This window comes from Propithecus coquereli, unplaced genomic scaffold (assembly GCF_000956105.1).
Source record: "Propithecus coquereli isolate 6110/MARCELLA unplaced genomic scaffold, Pcoq_1.0 Scaffold111, whole genome shotgun sequence".
NCBI lineage: Eukaryota > Metazoa > Chordata > Mammalia > Primates > Indriidae > Propithecus > Propithecus coquereli.
This window is the reverse complement of record NW_012135081.1, coordinates 4279509-4304738: the sequence shown is the minus strand read 5'-3', so window position 1 is coordinate 4304738 and position 25230 is coordinate 4279509. Positions and strand designations below refer to the sequence as shown.

Genomic DNA, 25230 nt, shown 5'->3' with positions numbered 1-25230 from the left:
CATGGTGGCACATGCCTGTAGTCCCAGCTACTCGGGAGGCTGGGGCAGTAGGATCACTTGAGCCCAGGAGTTTGAGGTTGCTGTGAGCTACGCTGACGCCACGGCACTCACTCTAGCCAGGGCAACATAGTGAGACTCTGTCTCAAAAAAAAAAACAAAACACATTTTTGTATAATAGAAATTATCCATATAATAGGATTCACTGTTACCTAATATGATGCACTCTGTGGGTTTTTTGTTGTTTTGGTATTTCAATGAGTTTTTTCTTTTCTTTTTTAAAATGCTGGTTACAATCTCTTCCATTCTTCTAGCCTGAAAAAAGAAAAAGAAAAAAAAAAGTAAAATGCTGGTTACAAACCACTGAGTTGATTTCATTACCCACTAGTAGATCATGTCCCAGTTTGAAAAACACTGTCTTAGCCTATATCAAGGCATCACTAAGAGGAATGGAATTCGCCGGGCATGTCTGTAATCCCACCTTCTTGGAATGCTGAGATGGGAGGACCACTGGAGCCCAGGAATTTGAGAGCAGCTTTGGGCAACCTGGTCTCTACAAAAAATAAAAAAAATTAGCCAGGTGTGGTGGTATACACCTATAGTCCCAGCTACTTGGGAGGCTGAAGTGGGAGGATCACTTGAGTCCAGCAGTTCGAGGTTACAGTGAGCTTTGATCAAACCACCGCACTCTAGCCTGGGTGACAGAGCAAGACCCTGTCTCAAAAAGAATGCGACCTTATTTGGAAATAGGGTTGTTGCAGATGTAAATAGTTAATATGAGGTCATACTGGAGTAAGGTGGGTCCTTAATCCAATATGACTGGTATCCTATAAAAAGAGGAAGTTGGATACAGACATGCATACAAGGAGAACACCGTATAAACACTGGGTTTATGCTGCCACAAGCCAAGGAATACTAAAGATTGCCAGCAAACTATCAGAAGCTAGGAGACAGGCATGAAACGGGTTCTCTGTGACATCATTCAGAAGGAACCAAGCCTGCTAACACCTTGATTTCAGACTTCTGGCCTTCAGAACTGTGAGATAATAAAATTCTATTGTTTAAACTACCTGGTGTTTGGTATTTTGTCAGGGCAGCTCTAGCAAGCTAATACAGGAGCCATTATCGGCGTACCACACTATGGTTGAAATCTGCAATTTGCTATACTGTAGTGAGTTGTTACCTAGAGGTGAGGACTAGAAGTTCTAAAGTTGTCTTCCTACTTGCCTGACACCCATCAGTATATTTAATGGCCTTTGTATTTATCCTTTCTTTTCTCTCTTCCCCTAACAGATGAAGCTATTATAATGTGATACGAAGGTTATTAGGATCCCATTAGCACCTCCTGGTTTGTCTACATTATGATATAATAGGGTGGGAGGTTCTATATAATTGGAACAATTTGTTATCATTTTAGACCACAATCAAAAGTTGAATATGGGTTTTCACAAATGTCTCTGGTGAGAGACTTAATGCACACAAAGTATCCATTTTATTCTTCATATATTCTGCCAGGTATCTCTAACCTTGAAGAAGCCTGGGAATAGGTGTCCAGAAACTAGCCCGTGAATACTTCTCTCAATTAATTCAGACCCTCATTAGCTTTTGTAGGTTCAATTCAACAAAAAATATTTGAAGATCTATGGTATGCCAAACACCATGCTATAGGTCCTAGTGACAGAAAGATGTATAAGACATCAAAGTATTCACTGTCTTTTGAGGGAGTCAGACACATAAAAATGTAATTACTTATAAATGTAATAATGTAAGTATTTGCAAGTACTAAGAGGTCTGGTAGACATCAGGGAAGGATTCATGGAAGAAATGATGCTTTAACAGGTTTTGAATGATAGAAGTTTGCCAGGTGGAGAAGGTGGAGAAGAACATTCCATACATGAGAGAACAGCAGACACAAAAGAATGAAACAGCATGATATGTTCTGAAAAAAAGCAGGTAGCTTGATACTTGATAGAGAGCAGCAGGAGGTAAGATGGAGCACGACAGCCTTCCCAGTTGCTAATGTTCTGCTGTATTGGAACACTATGACTATTGAGAAGTGTGTGAATAAGTGTTACCATTAGGCAGCATAGATTCCATTCTTTTTCCCTGCCTGCTTTCCTGTCTTCTTTTAATGTGGACCTCTAGTCCATGGCCAACATTCTAAAAAATCTCTCTTTTGGCTAAAAAGCAAACATTCAAAATTGAAGGAGTTTCTCATTTGCCTGGTTTTATAAAAATAAAGATAGTTCGCCAAAACTTTCCCACTTAAACACAAAAACAATCAACCATCTGACTATGTCAACAAATCAGAGTAAGAAGGTTTTTCTGCATTAAATTATAGTGGCAAGGCAGAATCAGAGCACCCTACTAGTTTGTGGTGTATTCAAGAGACCTGCCAAACTATTTGAGCCTTTGTGTTTGCCTATTTCTTTACCAGCCTGCAACCTCTTCTGCGGTTACTGAGTCTCTGGGCACTTAGGCTTTGATAGCTTGTTTAAAACAAAAGCTTACTGCTGTATTTTGGAATTATTGTGAAGTAAGTGTGTGTGTAATCTCCTTGTAAGCTTGCACCGGACTAAGCACGCATGCATGCTCTCTCGTTCTCACTTGCACGCTCTCTCTCTCTTTCTCTTTCTCTTTCTCCAGCTTTATATTTTCTTTTGGCTTAATTGTTACAGTACTAAATTGTATAAACCCTTACAGACCAGGGCAGAGTTTTGGTTATTACAGGCTCTATACTGACTTGTATATTCTCTGCTCAGCTCATTGTAAGCATTCAGAAATTCCTATATTATCAAGAAGTGTTTACAGTATTGTTTTTCAACAATGAAATTTTCAGCAGCTCAAGCCAAAACACAGTGTCGTAGATTTTCTTAAATTTCATGGTTAAGGTCCACGCTTTTCCCACCGTATCTTTGTCCTTCCCACTCATTTATGAGATCCAGGGATTGCAATACTTATTGTGTAGCAAATTAGAACATAAAAGTATTTGATGTGTTTTTCAAGGACTTTATACCTCATAACATCCTAGTAAGAATTTGAGAAGAGAGAGGAGATTGAAAAATATAAACTTACAATGTTAACAAGAACTTAATAGGGCTGTGATAATTATTATGGTTAAAAAAGAAGCTTTCCTTGCTTTGTTAAGAACTAAAGTTGGCCAGGCGTGGTGGCTCATGCCTGTAATCCTAGCACTCTGGGAGGCCAAGGCAAGAGGATCGCTTGAGGTCAGGAGTTCGAGACCAGCCTGAGCAAGAGTAAGACCCCATCTCTACTAAAAATAGAAAAAAACTAGCTGGGCATAGTGGCACGTGCCTGTAGTCCCAGCTACTGGGAGGCTAAGGCAGGAGGATCACTTGAGCCCAGGAGTTTGAGGTTGCTGTGAGCTAGGCTGACACCATGGCACTCTAGCCCAGGTGACAGAGCAAGACTCTGTCTCAAAAAAAAAAAAAAAAAAATCATATTGATAATGGTTATAGTGGCAAATTTTGCTGTGTGTATTTTGCCACAATTGAGAAAAAAATCACCTAGCACTCTGGGAGGCTAAGGTAGGAGGATCGCTTGAGGTCAGGAGTTTGAGACCAATCTGAACAAGAGCAAGACCCCATCTCTACTAAAAATAGAAAATATTAGCTACACATGGTGGTGCAGGCCTGTGGTCCCAGCTACTGGGAGGCTGAGGCAGGAGGATCACTTGAACCCAGGAATTTGAGGTTGCTGTGAGCTAGGCTGACAGCCTAGGCGACAGAGCAAGACTCTGTCTCAAAAAAAAAAAACAACAAAAAACTGAAGTTATCCCTTTGGGGACTTTAATGGTACCCCAGCTAAGTGGCTACATCTGGAAAGAAGATTACTAAGAGGTCTACCATTAGGCAAGAGCTATGGAGAAAGCAATTAGCCATGTAACTGACACAGGACCAGGCTTGGCTGAATTGCTGCTGGGATTTCTCTGCTCCTAGGCACTGGTCCTTTAAAAGTTTGTTGAGCATTTAATCCATCCAAGTAAGTAGCTGCCATCTAAGGAAAGATAATGGATCTGTCCTTGTTAATTCTTAAGCATAGTTCCCAAGAGTGCCCTGGAGTTTAATAAAGAGCCAGACATTAGGTATTGCAGGAGAGGGGCAGCCAGAAATAAGAAGATATGTGGCTCTAACCTAAAACTCCATTCTTTAGTGAAGAATGATCTTTAACTGCCTCAGTTTTCAGAGCAGCAGCATCAGGTGCCTCTCTCTTACCATTTTGTTCTTCCCCAAAGCCCAAAAAGTGTATAGCTATTGTTTCTAAGGAATCTTTGGGCAATAGATGATGATGAGATAGAGTAATTTATTTGGTATACTAAGTGAAAAAAAAAAAAAGAATTCTGCATTAGGGTACAATTGATAAATATTCATGAAGATGTAGAATAAGGTACTTTTGTGCATATTCCATTTCCAAGTTCCTTAGATAGAAAATGAAAAAGAATCTTTACATCCTAAAAATCATCATATATTGAATAGGAATGGTTTCAGCTGCAAGTACCTAATAGTAGCTTAAAACTATGTGAACACTTGTAACACAAGAAGTCCAGAATTAGGACTGTTTCAGCAGTTAAGCAAGTTTATCAAGGACCTAGATTCTTTCTATGTTTCTGCTGCACCAGTTTTAGCTTTTACCGTGTAATCCTCATGCTTGTTGCCTTACTATCAGGGGATGAGAAAGAAAGAAGGAATAGCACCAGGTACTCTCCTCTTCTAGCTTTCCCTTTTGTAAGGAGACAAAAGCTTTCCCAGAATTGCTGTCCTCCACCCCACCCTCAGTGGATTTCAGTGTCTCATTGGCCTGAATTGTGTGACAGGTGCATAGTGGCTGGAAAAATGAATATCTGGCTTTTCAGCCTCTATAGTGGGAGGCAAGCAAGAGAGAATGGTTGAAAATGGGGGTTGGGTTAAGAAAGCAATTGTGTTTTCCTCAAACCTATTGCCTCTTCCCTTTCTTTTCTCACTGTCACCCCTTCCCTCCAAGCTATCCAGTTAGGCAAGGCATTAACTGACAACAATCTTTTCAAGACCAGAGACTTGATAACCCATACAGATTTCTTGTTTTAAAGTCATTGAAGACAGAGTTGGCGTCGTGGCTCACACCTGTAAATCCTAGCACTCTGGGAGGCTGAGGCGGAAGGATCGCTTGAGATCAGGTGTTCGAGACCAGCCTCAAGAAGAGCGATACCCCATCTCTACTAAAAATAGAAAGAAATTAGCTGGGCAACTAAAAATAGAAAAAATCAGCTGGGTGTGGTGGCACATGCCTGTAGTCCCAGCTACTCAGGAGGCTGAGGCAAGAGGATCACTTGGGCCCAGGAGTTTGAGGTTGCTGTGAGCTAGGCTGATGCCATGGCACTCTAGCCCGGGCAGCAGAGCAAGACTCTGTTTCAAAAAAAAAATCATAGAAGACAGAATTTAATTTATGGCCTCACTAAAAAAATGTCATAAGAGAAATTATTAAAAAGAGAGAAGAAAGAGAAAACAATTATACTTACTACTGTACTGTGATACTTGGGAATCACATAGCAGAAGTTGAGATGACCAGGACTTGGCTAAAATTTAAACCTGTGGTAAGATTATAATTCTCAATCCCATCAAATAATAAGCAACATTTAAAGACAAAGAAACTTAGCCTTTTCTAACCTAAACTGATAAGAAATTATATTTACCACCCTCCTTCCTACATTGCCCAATCCCTGTTGGAGTTGGCCTATATGACCTTCGGAGCTCCATTTCCTTTTTGCTGTGATTTATTGGGCACCTGCAACTTACTTGGCACAAGAAACCACCCATGGGGCTCATGAATTTTCACATTTGTCATAAACAGGAGGATGGAACAAGGAACCAAAATAGAAACAAGTTGTGAGGTATGGCTGAGTACTTAAAACTTATGCTACTTAGAGGAATGGTTATACCATTGGTCTGCATGATGTAGAATAATGCGTTAATATTAATCCTTGATCATAATGATGAAGACCCAACAATTTCAATGTTAACTATGGCTTTAATTTAATTCTTTTTCTGTTCCCCTCTCACTGCCTTATTGACTTGATTATAACGTACCTTTTACTCTTGTCAGATACTGAAGGGTGTACTTTATTTCTTTTTATTTTAATTTGTTAGAGGCCACATCTCTCTCTCTCTCTTGCACAGGCTGGAGTGCAGTGGCACAATCATAGCTCACTGCAGCCTTAAACTCCTGGGCTCAAGTGGCTAATTTTTTTTATATGTTATAGAGACAGGGCCTAGCTATGTTACCCAGTCTGGTCTCAAACCCCTGGCCTCAGGCAGTGCTCCCACCTAGGCCTCCCAAAGTGCCCAGCCCCAGGGTGTACTTTATTAAAGGAGGAATCCAGTTCTTGACACTGCTTGACACCTATGGAATGCTGATTTTCTGCCTATAAAATTCAAGTAATTGGGATCCTAAAAGAAAATGCTCAAAAGGATATGGTTAAAATTACCACTAGTGGTTTGGAGAATGAAGAAAGAACTTAAAAGGGTGCTATTTATAAGTTGATATTTTTTACACAGGGCATTTTAGTTGGTAATAAAATAAAATTCAGTGATGAAGTCACATGTGGGTCAAGTGAATTGACCCACAAAGACATGGCACCAGTATCCTTTCATACAAAAGCAGTATAACTATAGCATACTGAAATTGTCTTAGGTGCCTTTCTGTAATAAAGGGAATCTGGTGTCAAACAAAATAGGGATGACGATACACTCATTCTCATTTATTTGTATGATGAAATTTACTTTAGGAATGGAGTTGGAAAGCCATCAGATCTTTCTGAAAGTGTGCCCTGTTAAAGGTTTGGAATCCAAGAGTGCTAAGGTTTTTCAACAGTTATTTTCATACCACTATATAAAATTTTGCCCAATCATTGAAGCAAGAATTTACTGAGCATCTGTGCTCACACTGGGCCAAGCCCAAAGATGGGGCAGGTACGGAGGTTAAAGAATAAATGTAGGACACATTTTTAATTCTTTAGTGGTGTACAGTCTACCTTAAAAAGATAAAACTATGAGACCATATAGACTAAAATTCCAAATTATATGATGCAAACCATTCAAGTACTATGCAGACTGAGGAAAGATAGACCACTGAAGATTAGTTATTGGAGAAGCTTTCAAAAACCTTGAAAAATGGTAGAATTTAGAAAAACAAGGGAGAGAGGAAGGCATGTCAGGAAATAGGGGGACATGTGTTTAGGCACAAAATTGAAAACAAGTAGACTTTACAGATCAGTAAGAGACTAACCTGGGTCAAAAGTGTTAGTAGAAGAATAGGAAAAAAATAAAGTCACAAACATAAGAGGACCAGAAAGATGATGCATTTTATATATGTTTAAAATCTTTGGGAATGATTTCAGACCCCACCCCACCCCCAGAGTCAAGAAATTGTTTCTAATGATTTAAATCCCCCTTGCTGCCATCTTGGCTTTCTCCTGTTGTTATCATTTTTGAAACACTGTTAGTTTCTTATTCTAATCTCCTCACATGAGGGGAGGGTATTCTTGATCCTGATTGGGCCCAGCCTCTGGTTGCATAGGAAAGAGTTGGTGTTTAAGATACCAACTATCCTTTTGGATATGAATAATGAAAATTCTCCCACCGTTGAGCAAGAGCTTTGTGGGTTGGGATGCTTTGTAGCACTTTAGTGAGATGTGCTAGGTGGCATTTATTTAGCTAGTATTTGTTATGCACCTACTACGTACAGATACAGTTCTAGCTGTTTGCGATATGTCCACCAGCAAACAAAGAGATTCTTGCTCTTGAGCTCTTGGGTTTGGCAGTGCTTCATGGACAGAACAGCTTTCTTTTATTACAGTATCTAAGGCATATTTTGAGAAAGAAAATAGTTTGAAAAAGGCATAGAAAACCTGAGAAACTATGAGTTTTCTAACAGCAGCGTGGCCGCTACACGAAATAATGTCTCTGCTCTCAAAATTCCTTTTTTTAATGCAATAGATTAATTTGTTCAGCTGTCAGAATCTTCTCTTTAAGATATTCAAACAGCCTTCCCCAAACAGAAAATTCCTCAATCCATACACAAATGAATTTACCTTAGGTACAATTTGGTGAAGTTTTTGCCCCACCTTCATTCCCCTGACAGCATTTTCTCTTAGAGTATTTTGGGGAAAAATTTCCTGTTCTTATTTTTCCTCTATAAATTACCTTGCTCACACATGCAGCATATGAGTTACTGCTGCTGTGGTTGTATTTTTTGTTGTTGTTGAACAATCCTGTACTTTGAAATGATTCATTCAAGAGCCATGAAGCATTCAAAGCAGGATGTGTGACTCACTTAGTAAACAGAAGCATCTTGAAATAGAGAGCAGGAGCCTAGGATTAACTAAAGTAGAAATGAAAGTTATGTTGGCTTTGAGGTATGTGTATGTGTGTATTTAGTCCCTTCCCTTCTTCTTCCTTTCCCTACTTTCCCAAACTTAAATGCACTGTAAGTAGAAGCACTGAAGTGAGAGGAGCTTTGTCAAGACTGTTGCAGATCTTCCAGTTTCTTTCAGAGTATGTGATCAATTGAAGTGATTAAATAGTGTTCAAAAAAGGTCAGTTATTCTTTCAACTACCTGCTCAACACCAGTATCACTATATTCTAGAGCTTGCTCCCCAGGGTTTCTTGGGTTTTCTATGACTTTTTTGTACTATCTTCCTTCTCAAAATCTGCCCAGTATAGACACTGTAATAATAGAAAGCTGTTCTGTTCATGAAGCACTGTCAAACCCAGAAACTTTGGAGAAAGGAATAGTTTTCAGCATAAATGAATTTTCAGACTATCACAAATATAAACTTAATTCCTTGCATTGTGTCTTGATGGTTTAGGCATTCAGTGCTCACTTCCTAATAACTAAAGAGTTCTGCTTGTCCCCTCCCCCCAGTCTACTATTCTAAAACAATAAAAGGGACATGAATTCATCATAGGTCAGGATATAAGAATGTTTTAAAATGCGAGGCAAATCCACACAGAAACTGGAGCTGTGGTAGCCAAAAACAACATTTCAGGAATGAATCTGGCTAGGAGTTGAGTGCATACTGCACAGAAATTTTACTGGTCACAATGCTTTACCAAGGATTTAACTTAAAATGATTACGTTCTTAATGCCCATATGCTTGTGCCTGGCTCAAAGTCAAATGGCAAAAATTTAGCTTTAGTTTGTCCTGAGCTCTTATTTGCCCTGAGCTTCTTTTCAGTTCTGTTCAGTGCTGCTGTGTCAAAATACTTCCGAGAGACTAGGCTAAATGAGATTAGGAAAAGAACTACGTATCTCTAAACATCTGCAAAGAAAAGTTACTTTTTTACTATAATACCTGAAGAGATTAAAAAGGTAAAGAAGAGAGAACTAGCTGAATACATGCTGCATGCCAGGTACTATACTGTTTTATATAATTATTTCATTTCAAATGTTAAGAAAAGAGGGGTGTGAGGGAGCCTTCTGGGGTGTCTGTAATGTTTTGTATCTTGATCTGGGTGATGATTACACAGGTATATACTAATATAAGAATCACTGAGATGTACACTTAAGACTTGTACATTTTATTTATATTATACCTCAATCTTAAAAAATTAAAAATCTTAAGATTTCATTCATTGAGATTTATTCCTTATTTATAGTTCCCACCATCTTTGTTCTTCAGGCCATTCCTAACTCTTTACTTAGCTCTGTTCATTTTGTCAGCTTCCTAGAGGAAGGATTCCAGATTCTCCTACTACAGAAGGATGAGTGACAGTGGAACTTTCTAGAAATGGGAAGGGTTTTTTACCAAAGGTGTTTCATGGACTTTTTTTTTTTTTTTTAATGAACAGAGTCTCACTATATTGCCCAGGCTGATCTCCAACTCCTCGCCTCAAGCAGTCCTACAGCCTCAGCCTCCTGAATAGCTGGGACTACGGGCATGCACCCAGTTCCCATGGAAAATTAATCGTTAATAAGAAACTGTACTTTCCTTGCCCATTCTGCAACTAATACCAGTTTTCAGATTGACTTCCTCATAGTCCTGTCATTCCATGTCCTTTTTAATTTATTTTAATTAATTAATTTATTTTTTTGAGACAGGGTCTCTTTTCTGTCACCCAGGCTGGAGTACAGTGGCATCATTTTAGCTCACTGTAACCTCAAACTCCTGGGCTCAAGCAATCCTCCTGGCTCAGCCTCCCAAGTAGCTGGGACTGTAGGCACGCGCCATCACAACCAGCTAATTTTTTTTTTTTTTTTTTGGAGACAAGGTCTCACTGTTGCCCAGGCTGGTCTCAAACTCCTGGCCTCAAGCGATCCTCCCATCTTGGCCTTCCAGAATGCTGGGATTACAGGCATGAGCTATCGCTCCTGGGTTATGCTTCCTAACATTTTTTAAACTAAGAAAAGCTCCCTTCTTTTTTTTTTTGAGACAGAGTCTCACTCTGTTGCCCAGGCTAGAGTGCCCTGGTGTCAGCCTAGCTCACAGCAACCTCAAACTCCTGGGCTCAAGCAATCCTTCTGCCTCAGCCTCCCAGGTAACTGGGACTACAGGCATGCACCACCATGCCCAGCTAATTTTTTCTATATATATTTTTAGTTGTCCAACTAATTTCTTTCTATTTTTAGTAGAGACGAGGTCTTGCTCTTGGTCAGGCTGGTCTTGAACTCCTGAGCTCAAATGATCCACCCGCCTGGGCCTCCCAGAGGGCTAGGATTACAGACGTGAGCCACCGTGCCCGGCTAAAAGCTCCCTTCTTGATATATTTTTTTTTTCTCTATTAGGGAATGAAAATCAGAAGTAGTCAAAATTGTTTTGCTTAGCTTCTTCTGTATTATCTCTTTGTTACTAACAAGGCAATGCACGAGAATTCCATTTAATCTATTCTCCCAATTACAGTGCCTTCTGTCTCCATCTTCTTAATTTCTCTATCCTAAGTATTTGCAGATCTGTAGTACATCAGCCATTTTATAAAATGAGGTTGGAAGTTTTCTGCCTGTGCTTTTTTCCTTCCAAGTTTTAGGTCCAAAAACATGTGTTGGCAGTTTGGCAAGGGAAACTAAAAACAGCCTTTTTCTTATTTCTTTCTCGTTTTCCTTGTCACTCTGTAGCAGGGCTTCTCAACAGAGACAATAATTGACATTTTCAGTTGGATAATTATTTGTTTGGGGAGACTGTCCTGTGCATTATATGATATTTATCAGCATCCCATGCCTCTACCCTCTAGAGGACGGTAGCATCCCCCCAGTTGTGAAAAGCACAAATGTCTCTAAACATTGCCAAATGTCCCCTCGGGGGCAAAGTTGCCTTTGATTGAAAACCACTGCCACATAGTATAAATTGCATTTAAAGAAAGTGATTTGAGGGGCAAAGATTCAAGATTGGCACATGATTAAAATTCCCAAGCGATCTTTGAGCGTATTATCTAGTTTAGAGCTGTCCAAAAAAAATATAATGCAAACCACAAATGTGAGCCACATACGTAATTTTAAATTTTTTAGTGGCTACATTAAAAAGTGAAAGTAAACAAGTGAAATTAATTTTAAAGATATATCCCAGTATATCGAACATAGTATCATTTTGACATGTAGTCAACATAAAAATTATTAATGACATATTTTACATTTTCTTTTGTACTGAGTCAATGAAATCCAATGTGTATTTTCAGTACGTTTCAATTCAGACAAGCCACACTGCAAGTGCTCAATAGCTTTGTGTGGCTAGTGGCTGCCATATTGGATAGTGCAGATCTAGATTATCTTGGTCTCTAGATGGGTACACATTGGTTTTGGCATAAATGAGGGGAAAGAAACTGTCCTGATTTTGTACTAAGCCCTCTGCTGCCTCGGAGATGGCAAGATGTATCAACACATTTATTGAAAATTATCATTACTTACCTTACAACTAGGGTGAGTGTGCTCTCTAAGTGAGTGACTGTTTGATGAAACCTTAGACATAGATAAGAATAAAGAACAAAGGAAGATTCATTAAGAGTATTAACAAATGGGGGAGCCTACATGTGGCTCACACCTATAATCCTAGCACTCTGGGAGGCTCAGATGGGAAGATCGCTTGAGGTCAGAAGATCCAGACCAGCCTGAGCAAGAGCGAAACCCAGTCTCCACTAAAAATAGAAAAAGTTAGCCAGGTGCAGTGGCATGCACCTGTAGTCCCAGGTACTTGGGAGGCTGAGGCAAGAGGATCGCTTGAGCCCAGGATTGTGAGGTTGCAGCGAGCTACGATCATGCCACTGCACTCTATCCCAGACAACAGAGCGAGACCCTGTCTCAAAAAACAAACACATGGGGGAGCTATATTTTTAAATGGGCAATAATTTTAAAAGGAAATCCTTTTTGGATCCCTTCCACCCATTTTAATGCATTTTTGCTAAGGTCAAAATTTTTATCACTTAATAATTTTAGCTGTTTTAATTGATAAATTGCTTTCAGAGGGATAGTTTCCTAAGCATGAAGTTCAAGACTAGTCCAGAGAATTTCTAAGTGTTAACTCTTAATAAATGAGAGAAAATGTAAGGAACATTAACAACAGTAGCTAAATTGGCAATTGCTTTGACAGAAAGCTTCAGTAAACTTTTATTCTCCCTGTTTGACCCCAGACAAATAAGAATTGTATTAGAAATAGCAGGGGGAGGTGATCAGAGCCAAAACCAGGCCAGTGTCCTGCTTCTTAAAATTTGATCCTTTTGGCTCCTCCTCCTCCTCTGAAGTACACTGTTGTTTAGTCAGGGATTCTTAATTTTTTTGGTGTCATGGACCCCCCTTTGGCAGTTTGATGAAGCCTATGAGCCTTTTCTTAGGGTAATGTTTTTAAATTCATCAAATAAAATACATAGGATTACAAAGGAAACTAATTATAATATGCTTATCAAAAATGTATGAAAAATATTTGATAACGTGTGATTTTTTTTTTTTTTTGTACCTCCACTCCCACCGGATGCCTGCATGTGATTTTTTTATTAGTGCATTAAATAAGTTCTAGTGTGCTGGGCACAACAGCTTGTAAAAGCACTTGTAATCTCAGTGTTTTGGGAGGCCAAGATGGGAGGATTGCTTTAGTCCAGGAGTTGTAGACCAGCCTGGGCAATATAGCAAGACCCTGTCTCTACAAAAAAGGGAAAAAAAAAAAAAACCTAGCCAGGCGTGATGGACTGTTGCCTATAGTCCTAGCTACTTGGCAAGCTAAGGCCGGAGATTACTTGAGCCCAGGAGTATGAGGTTACAGTGAGCTGTGATTGTGCCCCTGTACTCCAGCCTGGGTGACAGCAAGACCCTGTCTCCAAAAAAAAAATAAGCTCTAATGATGGATCTGGAACTACCATAATTTCAAAGTAGTGATGAGTATAAAGAGTATTTTGAGATACCTTGTAATAGCTGTAATGTAATGTGAAAATGTATGTGATTTCTGTTATGAATTAGGAATGCTAAATATGTTACAGCTTAATGAAAATAAAGATGTTAGCTTTTTTCCTGTGTTTGCATTTATCAAATCCTCTGAGATGCTAGTGAGTGGGAGATCCTTTCAGCTACGTTCAGTTCTCCTCAGGCCTCACCTTTTGATTTGGAAAAATAAATAGCTCAAAGGCAATGTGGAGGGGGCTGGAGGTGGGGGGTAAGCAGCAAAAGAACAAGAACTATAGGACAAATAAGACAAGTCAGGACTATACAGCAGTGTTACAGTGGAAGGGGGGAGTTGCTTTTTAAAATACTGAGCAATCTTAACCAGAGCAAAACCTGATAGAGATTTAAAATCTTTCTCACAGCTCATTTTTGAGCAAGCTAGATTTCTAATAGTAGAAGACAACTTTTTACTTAGAAGTCATTCTTCTAGATTCTAGAACATTGTGCAAAATTTTTCAAGCTATCTACATCAAATTTCCTTTGAGTATCTATAAACATATTTTTAAAAAAGATTATTATAACATTACCAATACATTTTGAAAACTTACAACTCTGCTTAATCTACTACTTTTTATATCCTCTTAAAATGATCTTTTTTTCTCCATTGTAGACTGGGTTCTGCCTATTTCCTTTTACCGAATAGCTGGCAATCCCAGACCCTCTACAGTGATTTGTTTAACCTACAAATATCATACCCCTGGTTAACAGACTATTCTCTCCCTCCCCCTTTGCCCCCCACCCTTTTTTGCTTAGGGAGAAAATCTTATAACTGCAAAAGTTATTACCTGGGGTTTACCAACAATAGAGAAAACAAGAGTTCTTGGCTAAATTTTCCCACAGTTTATTAGTTTTGTCTTAGATCTATTGGAAACCACTGAGGCAGTCTTCTTTTGACTGTTTTGCTTCTTGGTTCTTCATACTTTTAATTGAAAATTCCTGGCCGGGCGTGGTGGCACATGCCTGTAGTCCCAGCTACTGCGGAGGCTCAGGCAGGATTGCTTGAGCCTAGGAGTTCGAAACCAGTCTGAGCAAGAGCGAGACCTCGTCTCTACTAAAAATAGAAAGAAATTAGTTGGACAACTAAAAATATATAGAAAAAATTAGCCGGGCATGGTGGCACATGCCTGTAGTCCCAGCTACTCGGGAGGCTGAGGCAGAAGGATTGCTTCAGCCCAGGAGTTTGAGGTTGCTGTGAGCTGGGCTGACTCCACGGCACTCTAGCCCGGGCAACAGAGTGAGACTCTGTCTAAATAAATAAATAAATAGATAGATACATACATACATAAAATCATAAAAAAAAAAAAGAAAATTCCTGCTACCCTTCAGGCCTATATGCCTTACCTGGAAGGATTATGGATCTTAAGCTGGCTTTAGTTGTGAATTCAGGAAAAAGCTACTTTTGCTAAAATAAAGTAACAGATACAGTTCAATATTGCCTTCCTGACTAGGTGGGAGCTAGGATGGGACCAACTCCTGTGTTATTTGGTTTGCAGTCAAGAAGAGCTGTGGAAAAGAAGGTTAAAGGTGTAGTGTTTGATGGGAAGTGCATATTTGGTGAAGAAAGTAAAAAGAGAGAACAAATCAATCACTATTTTTAGAAGCAAAAAGATAAGTAGAACCATGTTTCAGAGCCTCACGGTGAAGGAGCTGTGGAAAACTGCAGCATCCAGTCTGTTACTGTGTTGCAGGCATGTTTCAATGAAGGACATGGCCAGCAGCAAAGGGACTTCTGAGGGTATTATTATTTTGAATTACTGCTGTTCATCTGTTCCTTTCACCTCCCCCTTTTAAAGACGGGGTGGGAGCATAAATTATTGTCCAGTAATCCTGTCTTAGTCATAAACTAGGGTAGACTTAGCCTACTTTTCTTCATTGTCCTTTCACCCAAACCCCTAAACAAATAAAATTTTTGTACCATCTCCTTTTCTCTTCCCTCATCCTGCCTACAGGCTCCTCCCTCCCCTTAAAAAATATTTTTTGCTTGCATTTTTATTCTACCATTATACAGCCAGCAGCATCGTACTGGCCGCTTTATGGCTGATGGAGCCCAGGCGGGCTGCCCGATGAGGGGAGACAGCATTTGGCCGATGGGGCTGGTATGTGCCATTATTGCTGGCCGTTGGGCCTCGGTCTTCTACAGCTCCATCCTGGCTCATTAAAACTCTGAGCCAAATAGCCGCGCAGGCGCCTGCTGCAGCACTGTAGGGGCCAGGAAGTTAAATGGTTCTCCTAATCCTGCATAATTTATCTCCCTGTTAAGCCCCATCATAAAGCAGTCCAGTTCAGCTCCACCATGGAGAGGTTCATTCTGAATTTCCTACTTTTGTGATGACCAGCGAGTGCCCAGCCTTTCCCTTCTCTCTTTATTATTATTATTATTAAAAATTGTTTTCCCCTTGTTCATTACGAGTTTGCCTTAATGTTTTTTTTTCATTTGGAGCCTCCTGCCTGGACCCCACTTCACCAACAATCTGTCCACTTCTCTTGTTTGGACCTGATATTACAGAGCATTTGGTGCTCTGGTCTTCCCCTTCTCTCCTCCCTGCCTTCTAGCGCTGTTTTTCCTCCATCTCTTCTGCTTTTATATTACTTCCAATTCTTTTTCTCTCTCCAATCCCTCTTTCCAGGGACCAACCTCATTGCAGGATGTTTGGTAGGACATTTTAAAAGGGCACTGAATCAGGGTTTTTTTGTTGTTGTTTTTTTTTCACATCTCCATTTCTGTTTTGTTTCAGAGATTTACAAACGAGGACCACCTGGCAGTTCATAAACACAAGCATGAGATGACATTGAAATTTGGCCCAGCTCGAACTGACTCAGTCATCATTGCAGGTATTTGCTGCCCCAAAAGCCACTTGCCTTGATATCACCAGACAGTTAAGATTAATACCAGGGACCAGATGTACTGGGAGCTGTACTCCCCTTCTCCCATTAAGAACCCTTATGTGATCTGCATTTAATCAGGAAAAAAGAACACTAAAAGCTCCCAAGTTTCTCTTGTGCCCTCCACTCTGTTTTTAATAACAAGATTGTGTTCTGTGGTTTTTGAGGGTAGGTATATTGAGGTTTTGTCGTAGCTTTTTTCAATCTATTCCCTTACCTTCTATTTATTAAGACTTTGGAAGATTTACAGACAAAAGATTCCTTTGACATTTTCCCTACCCACAGTGAAGGGGTGAACAAAAGAAGGCAGAAAAGCTGAACTAGCCTGGCTGCTTCTCTTCCACTGGGTGTCAGTTTTCCTCCAGCAGGCAAATTGTCAGTTCATAAATTCAACTTGCCAGCTGGGCACAGTGGCTCACACCTGTAATTTTACCACTCTGGGAGGCCAAGGAGGGAGGATTGCTTGAGGTCAGGAGTTCCAGACCAGCCTGAGCAAGAGCGAGACCCCATTTCTACAAAAAATAGAAAAATTAGCCAGGCATGGTGGTACACGACTGTAGTCCCAGCTACTCGGGAGGCCAAGGCAGGAGAATCACTTGAGCCCAGGAGTTTGAGGTTGCAGTGAGCTGTGATAATGCCACTGCACTCTAGCTGGAGCAACAGAGCAAGACTGTCTCAAAAAATTAAATTAATTTAAAAAGTTCAACTTCCCTTGTGAACCCAGACACCAATTGAGGGCACATTTCCAAAGCTCAAATAAGACATTTAGTCAGTGAGACTTTCCTAAGCCAATTTGGGTGACCTGGAACCTCTCACCAGTTGTTTTAGATATTATCTTGCTTACATATGCCATTCTCAAGGGAGTACTCTTAGCAACTGCTCACAAACCATGCAGCAATTCTGTTGTGCCATTTTTAGCTAAACAGACATAAAACCAAAGTGGGCTTTTTCTTTTGATACCATGAGAGGTTCTGATTTAGCTCAAGCTAAGCAAACTTAACTCAATATTTAATCAATAGGGTATTTCGTTGTTGATTATTACATTAGTTAGTAACTCAGGTAAGACACAGTTTCTCTTAAGTACTACTAAGCAAAATGCTGCCATAGACATGGAGAAAGAGAGACAGAACCTCCTCGTCATACTTCTATATGTGATGAAAGGGATTTGCCCCTATAGATCTCTTATTCCTTATTAATTAAACAAATATTCATTGACTACCTACTGTGTGCACCAGGCACATTGTTAGGAGCCTGTAGATTTGTAATCCCTGGGAAAAGAACATGAGTAGTGACACTGTCATCAGTAATTCTTAAGAAAACCTGGGGAAGGTCTCAGGGAAGAGTGGGTATGTTGTAAATATATATATGTAGGTAAAACTTAAGTCAGGGCATATATGCATGAGAAAAATTTTAGTGTTTGCAGATAAGTACAAATGAATAATACAAATATATGAATACTAAGAAAGTTAGTATTAAGTAGAATTAATCAGAGAAAGTTTATGAAAGAGGTAAATTTGGGGCAAGGTTATCAAGTTAGGGAGATTATTACAAATGGGTGGAAGCACCTACTCCAAGTCTTCAGGGGTGGTAAGAGGAAGTTACTACAGGACACAGTCCCAAGGAAAAAAAAGTATTTTCTCGTTATTCTCTGGATTCAGTTCTAGAATGCTCATCTATTGCACATGACTTCAGCTATTCTATCTAGACTGGTAATTGTCATATCTCCTATTAAGACCCAGTGTGTCAATATGTATTCCAACGCCTTATTGAACACTTTTATTTGGCTGTCATTCAAATCTTCATGTCAACAACCGAACTTACCTCCTTGTCCCCCAGCCATCTCCTTCTCCTTTGTTATTCACCAGTATTCTTAAACTCGTGAGTTGTTTTATTCTTTCTTCAAATTCTCTCTATTCTATTCCTTCCTGTTCTTCCTGCCACCACCCTTATTATGTTTGGATTCCTCCAAAGTCTCGTAGCTGGCCTCCTTGAGGAATCTCTCATTCTCATCCATCATGCATAATATTGAAAAGCCAGTCTTCCTTAAATTCTACTATTCTAATCAAAATCTGTCATTATCTTCCTGTTTTCTTTTACTTTAAGGCAATTTATGCCCGGATTTTCAGACTCTTCATAACCTAGCTCCATGGCATCCACCCAACTTTTTATATACAACTTATATCCCTAATATAAGTTGGGATTCTCTTTTGACCCAGAGAAAACTTTTTTTCCTCATCCATACATAATGCTCATACCCTGCCTTTCATTTTGCCTTCACCCTCCGTACTCCTTTTAGCCTCCGAATGTTCTTTTCTCTCTACCAACTAAAGCCATTCTCTAAGGTTCAGCTCTAGTCCTACTTCTTGAGATCTTTCCTAACTAGTCTGTCATTAACGTGTCTTTATTTAATTTCCACAGCAATTTTATTCTCCACTGCATATGGCACTTATTTTTGTACACTATGATGCTAGCTATGTATATTAGCTTTATTTTCTCAATTAGAAAACATTCTCTTCATTCTCTAGAGCAAGAGCCATGTCTGATATTTGGGAAATACTCCTATATTTCTATCCCTCTCCTCCCCCAAATATACACACACATATGCATGTAGCACCAAAGCATATAGAAAGTATTCAGTAAACATTTGTTGATTTCTTAGGAATCGTCAGAGGAGGCTCCAGGTTTTTTAATATATTTTCAGGCTGTTTGTTCAGGAACCAGAGCCAGTTGAAGGTTAGAAGCCACCTGGAAGGTGAGGAATTAGGTTTAACAGAGGGGAGCCTTTAAAATAAAAACGAAAGCTAGGCATGTGGCTCACACCTGTAATCCTAGCACTTTGGGAGGCCAACACAGGAGATCCACTTGAGGCTAGAAGTTCAAGACCAGCCTGGGCAACATAGCAAGACCCCATCTCTACAAAAAATTTTTTTCAAATTAGACAGACATAGTGACACATGCATGTAGTCCCAGCTCCATGGAAGGCTGAGGCAGGAGGATCGCTTGAGCCCAGGAGTTTGAGGTTGCAGTGAACTATTATTGTGCCGCTGCACTTTTAGCCCTGGCAAGGGAACAAGACCCTGTCTCAAAAGTAAAATAAAATTAAATTAAATATAAAAACCAGAAAGAACATGAACAGCAGGGTATGGGAGAAGTTTATTTGAGCCTCAGATCAGAGGTCTGAAAATCCCTCTTCTGCCATAGCCATGATCTTAGCTGCCCCATCCTGTTCCACTTGAGTTGTGATTTTGTGTGTGCCCTTACTAAAGTATTATTCTCTAAGCATAAAGGATGATATTACCTCTACTCACCAAGGAATGGAGGGAAAGTGGCTTTATCATTAGCCAACCAAAGCTGCCAGAGAACCTTTTAAAACTATTTTAGGAAGCAGTGGTAACTTTTCCAAACACTCTGATTCAGAAGAGGTTTTGTTTAAATTTTTTTAAAAACTTATTTTGTTTCCATGGAAAACCCCACTGGACTATTTTCAACTGATCATACTAGAAGGTGTGATTTTAACCCCAGGTATCACTCCTTAAAATATCATTTAAACATTGTTCTATTTCAATCATTCAGTCCAGTGTTTGGGGTATGAGATGAATTCCTGAGGTGACTGGCGTGTCAAGGAAAGCCATCATAATATAGTTAGGATCAGAGAACAAGATTCAACTCTAGAAAAGCAGGATTGGGAGAGAGAAGCTCTAATCTAAAATTTAGGTTGCTTGAAAAGTTCCCATGGGTTGTCAAAAGTCTTCCTCTTCCCAAGTGCAGAGGCACTGTGTTGAGGAAAGATTTGTGCAGCCCCTAAGGGGATATTTTGGCTGGCAAATCTAAATCCAAATATCCTGGTTTCCAGAATTTTCTCTGGGCCCAGGTCTCTGTGAAATGAGCTCTATTGTTTTCAATTTCCTTTTCTAGTTCATGATCTTGCTGTCTTGTTCCCCAGCCCCTAAATGTGCCTGGAATGCCTTCAGAAAGTAACAGACCATTACCTCAGTGACCATTACCCCATTGAAAGAAAAGTCACCATTTCTTACTTGGTAGCTTTAACAGCAAGCAAACTCAATCATCTGATCCTCAGTTTCTTCTCCTCATCAGATTTTAACATCTGTCTGCTTATTCCTGCTCACTTCACACTTAGCAGGGAATAGGTTTAAAAAAGAAAACATTGCCTAAAATTACTTGATTTTCATATGAGGAGGTTTCACAAAACTGCACCTGTGTGGGTGGTTTTATTTTGTTTGAGGGTGAAGGAAGTAAAACCAGCACTGAGAAAGGTGGGTACACGGATAGTCACATAACGAAACATTGTTCTGTCTTCCCCCTGCTGGCTTTAAGGCAACACAGCACAGACACCCTCTGGTGGCCTAGCACCAGCCTTCATCTACCAGAGCTCCATAAAATCAAATTTTTATGCCCTAACCCAGAAACTCTCTATTTCCAAATAGAAGAATAAAAATGTATTCTCTGTATATTCTGAAGTTTTAATCTCAGGTCAAAACTAAAACTGAGTTTCCTTTTCTTTCGTGTCTGCAGATCAGACTCCTACTCCAACTAGATTCCTGAAGAACTGTGAGGAGGTGGGGCTCTTCAATGAACTAGCTAGCTCCTTTGAACATGAATTCAAGAAAGCTGCAGATGAGGATGAAAAAAAGGCAAGAATCGGGACATTTGCAAAAAAATAAAAAAAACAAAACCTGGCGGTATTCAGGCATAGGCTATTTTCATTGTACCTTGGGATAATTTGCTTAATTGATTAAAGCACAAAATCAAGGGCTTGGTTCTGTAGACCCAGGTAGTACTCACTAATCCTAGTCAGCCATGCAGGTCTCCAGGGGTTCCAGATGATGGATCAACACAAGTCTGTCTTCACCAAAAATCAGTTCTTTCCAGTCGAGCATTATTTCAATAATCTGTTTTTTAGAAATTATTTCTGTTACGAATATGTCAAAGATGTTAGAAGATTGTAAATTACTCAGATTTTGTTAATAACCTTTTTGTTGCCAAATCCCACTCTTTTCTGAGCTGATCAGACTTCTTGCCTGGACTATTTTTACTCAGTCAGCTGGTCAGCAAACATCTGTTGAATTTCTATACTTCTTTGCTTCAGTATATACAGTTCTTGCCTTCAAGTAGCTTTCTAGTACTATTCAAAGCATTAAAGTTAAAGAAGGAAGTTCTTAATGTCTTTCAAAGGAGGTCAACCAAGATGGTGAAAAAACTAGAAATTATGTCACTCCAGGAACATTTAAAGAAATTGAGTAAGTTTAGCTTGGAAAAGAGATTTACTGTGAACAAAATTGCAGTTGAAATACTTGAAGATTTTTTTTCTTGTAAAAGAGGGATTCAATTCTTTGTGGCCCGACGGTAGAAGTAAAACCACTGGGTGGAAGCTCTCACAAAATATCTTCCATTACATGTAGGCCACTTAGTAGAGATATTGTAGAGAGGATTAATCCTGAGGTGCTGTGACTCAGATTTGAGGCTTTATATATTCCACATCCCTGGAGAGTCCCTTAGTTTGGAAGACCAGAGGAAATAGTTGAAGAGGCAGAGTCAAAGAAAGGTAGTTCCCATGGAATGAGGGGTTTCGGGAAAAAAGAAAAATGGAAAGATCAAAGTTTACTTTAGAATTAGAATTCTAGGCCAGGAACAGTGGCTTATGCCTACAATCCCAGCAGTCTGGGAAGCAGAGGCAGGAGAATTGCTTGAGCCCAGGAGCTGGAGGTTGCAGGGAGCTGTGATCACACCACTGCACTCTAGCCGGGGCAACAGAATAAAACCCTGTCTCAAAAAAAAAAAAAAAATTAGAATTCTAGGTTATGAGTCACTATTTAAAATCAGGTCTGTGTTCCTGATCAGAAGAGATTCCAACGTCTCTATCCCAAAACATATATATATTAACATACTTACCTCTCAATTGCATGGTGTATTGAGGCATGAAATCCTGTCAGAATATAGAAAAGCTGGGACATATAAAAACATTTCCATGGGAATTCTTTCCTTCTAAGAAGAAAATAGCAGGTAAATCAATATAATTACACATGATTTTTCTATCCAGCTTAAATTGTAAGAATGCAAGATAAAGTGTCTTTATCACTGGAGTTCTTTCCAAGTTCCATAGGTTTCTATGAGCTGCTTTTCATGCTGTCTCCCTCACAATAAAAGCAGGGAAACTCAGTGGCAAATATTTGCAGTTCTACTTTCAAAGGGCAGAACTAGCCAGTCTTCTCAGCATTCTTTATCCTTTAGAGACTTAGGTCTCTTATTTCTCAGTTGCCTCAACCTATGTGCTATAATTTTATTTTACAGCTTCCCTACCTTACCTCCCCTGCCATTTCCTCTTCCCCCTCCATTTCCTCCTCCTCCTCCAAAGAAAGAAAGTAGTCAAATTGTTTCCACGGGAATGTGATGGATCTTATACCAAACTCGTTATAGGCAAATTTAAGAAAATGAGCCTCCCTTAAAAAGTTTGAAGTCTTTTCCACTGCCATTTTAGCTCAGTTGACACTTCTGGGAGGCTAGTTCATAGTTGGTCAGCCCTTTCCTCATTGGGCATCCCTTGGTGTTTTTTCCTTCCTGTACAGGAGTGGTGCTTACCTCCCCTTGATGAGAAGCACAGACTCAGTGAAAGATTGTCTCCAGGAGTGTTTAATGAGCCGGAAACTTTCCTGGACCACAGCTTTTCTAGGAGATGCCCCTAGGGGATTTTAAACCCATGGTTTTATTTACTTAGAGGCTACTCCTTCCCACCAATCTCAGACTCAGAGATCTTAGAACTAGCTAAATTGGGCCTGACATCTTAACAATGTAGAAAAAATGAGGGAGAAATGCAACCATCTTTGCTGTTGCTCACCCTCATCAGATTGGAGAGAAGGAACCATTACCACTTTCTGTAATGTAGCAGACACCAGATTATCTTTAGTTTACTCAACTAGCTACCAAGAAGGTTTCTAGGGATTAAGGTTAGCAAGGGAAGAGTTAGAAACAAGCACTTCTTTCACCAAGGAGCCTAGGATATGGGAAGAATAGAACTAAGGATCCACTTTGTCATGAAACTGAACTGCAATGCCAACTCTCCTGTCATGGTGCAGTGTCAGGGCTGTTATCTCAGATGGTTTATTGTTCCCTGCAAGGCCATTTACAGCTCCACAGTGCTGTGAGGTGATTACACCACTGCCAGGAAAGTATTCTCTTTACTTTCTGATTTTCTCCAGTCCTGCTCATAAGACCAAGTTCTAATTTCTTTCACTGATCAGATGGTCAGCTTTTTCTTTCATTGTTACCCCAAAACCCTGTCTGCCTGAAACTTCTAGCCTCCCCCAACACCAGATTTTGGGGCAAGATCACTGTCAAGCATGGTGAGTTCCCCAGAGAAGACCTTTCCTGTCGTGTTTGTAATACTTTAATATCCAGTTTGTCTTCATTTGCTTTTGATAATTGGGTAATCTAGTCATTCTGGTTGGCAGAGAAAGTGTTCACAGCTCTGTAGGGGCCAGCAGATTCAGGAATTATTTTGCTTTCCTGAAAAAGATTATAAGCATAATATTCCATGGAATTAAATGACATTTTTTTCCAGGTTTTTATAAGTATTTGTTTTCCACTGGTGAAGCAGATGTTATCCTCATTTTATAGTTAGGGAAACAGAAGCCCTGAGAAGACAAAATGATTTGGCCAGAGTTGTACATAAAACATGGGGCCCACATTTCTTTGACTTGCAGTTCAGTGCTTTGAACAATGGCTAAACTTCTTAGAAGCATATTCCCTCATCATGTAACTGGAAAGATATATTAATAGATTCAACCTAAAGGAAATCATGGGGTTAAACTCTGTTCATTTCTCTTTCATAACAGGCTTCTGCTGGGCCCCTTGACATGTCTCTGCCTTCCACACCAGACGTCAAAATCAAAGAAGAAGAGCCCGTGGAGGTAGACTCATCCCCACCTGACAGCCCTGCCTCTAGCCCTTGTTCCCCGCCACTGAAGGAGAAGGTAAAATTCCTTACCAAGAGTCATCCAAATGTTAAATGATAGATTAAATTTTGATTCATTAGTTATATAAATAGAATATGATATAGGAGGATTGATTATTTTAAAAGAAATGTTAATTATTTCTAAGATTTATATAAATTATACCTATTCTCTCTCCCAACAATTCCACTTCTAAGTCTGTGTGGAAGAGAAATTAGTGCATAATAGCCAAAAAAACCTGGAAACATTCCAAATGTCCATCAAAAAAAAGGATGAATAAATAAATTGTGGTATAGTTCTAAAATGGAATACTAAATGGTATTAAAAAAAGAATGAACCAATGATTACACAGCAATGTGGGTGAATCTCACAAACATCATATTGAACAACAACAAAAAACGACAAAAGTACATACTGTATGATCCCATTTACGTGAGGTTCAAACAGAGGCAAGACTTTTTTTTTCCCCTTAGGCAAGCACAAAAATAAAGTTTATTGAGAGAAAGTTAGGATTATAGGGTAAGAGCAAGATAAGCCTTACAGAACATGATACATAAGCCACAGATGACAACCGGACCCACGGTCACAGCAAAGAGCGAGCAAAAGGAAGGTCACAAAAAAAAAACAGGGAGGCAAGGCTATTTGTTAATGATAGAACTCAGAATAATGTTTACCTCTTAAAAGGAAGGGTGTGGGTCGAGAAGGGACATAGAAGAATCTTCTGGAGTGCTGCTGGAAATGGTCTTTATCCTGATTTTACATATGTAAAAGGTTATTTTATTGTTTGATCTAACTTTAGTTAGATCATTGATCTAACTTTAGATCAATGTACTTTATGTATGTTATACTTCAGTTAATAAGTGAAAAAGAGGCCGGGCGCGGTGGCTCACGCCTATAATCCTAGCTCTCTGGGAGGCCGAGGCGGGCGGATTGTTTGAGCTCAGGAGTTCGAAACCAGCCTGAGCAAGA

General features: G+C 39.6%; 1 protein-coding gene across 1 annotated transcript in view; it reads left to right on the top strand.

The window, feature by feature from the left end:
- The window catches only part of ATF7 (activating transcription factor 7), an 86731-nt gene that overhangs the window by 46104 nt on the left and 15397 nt on the right, over positions 1 to 25230 (top strand). Inside the window, exons 3-5 of the mRNA XM_012654531.1 lie at positions 16147 to 16243; positions 20828 to 20946; positions 24145 to 24282. Of these exons, the coding sequence (XP_012509985.1) occupies positions 16147 to 16243; positions 20828 to 20946; positions 24145 to 24282 (354 nt within the window). The remainder of the gene's footprint in view (positions 1 to 16146; positions 16244 to 20827; positions 20947 to 24144; positions 24283 to 25230) is intronic.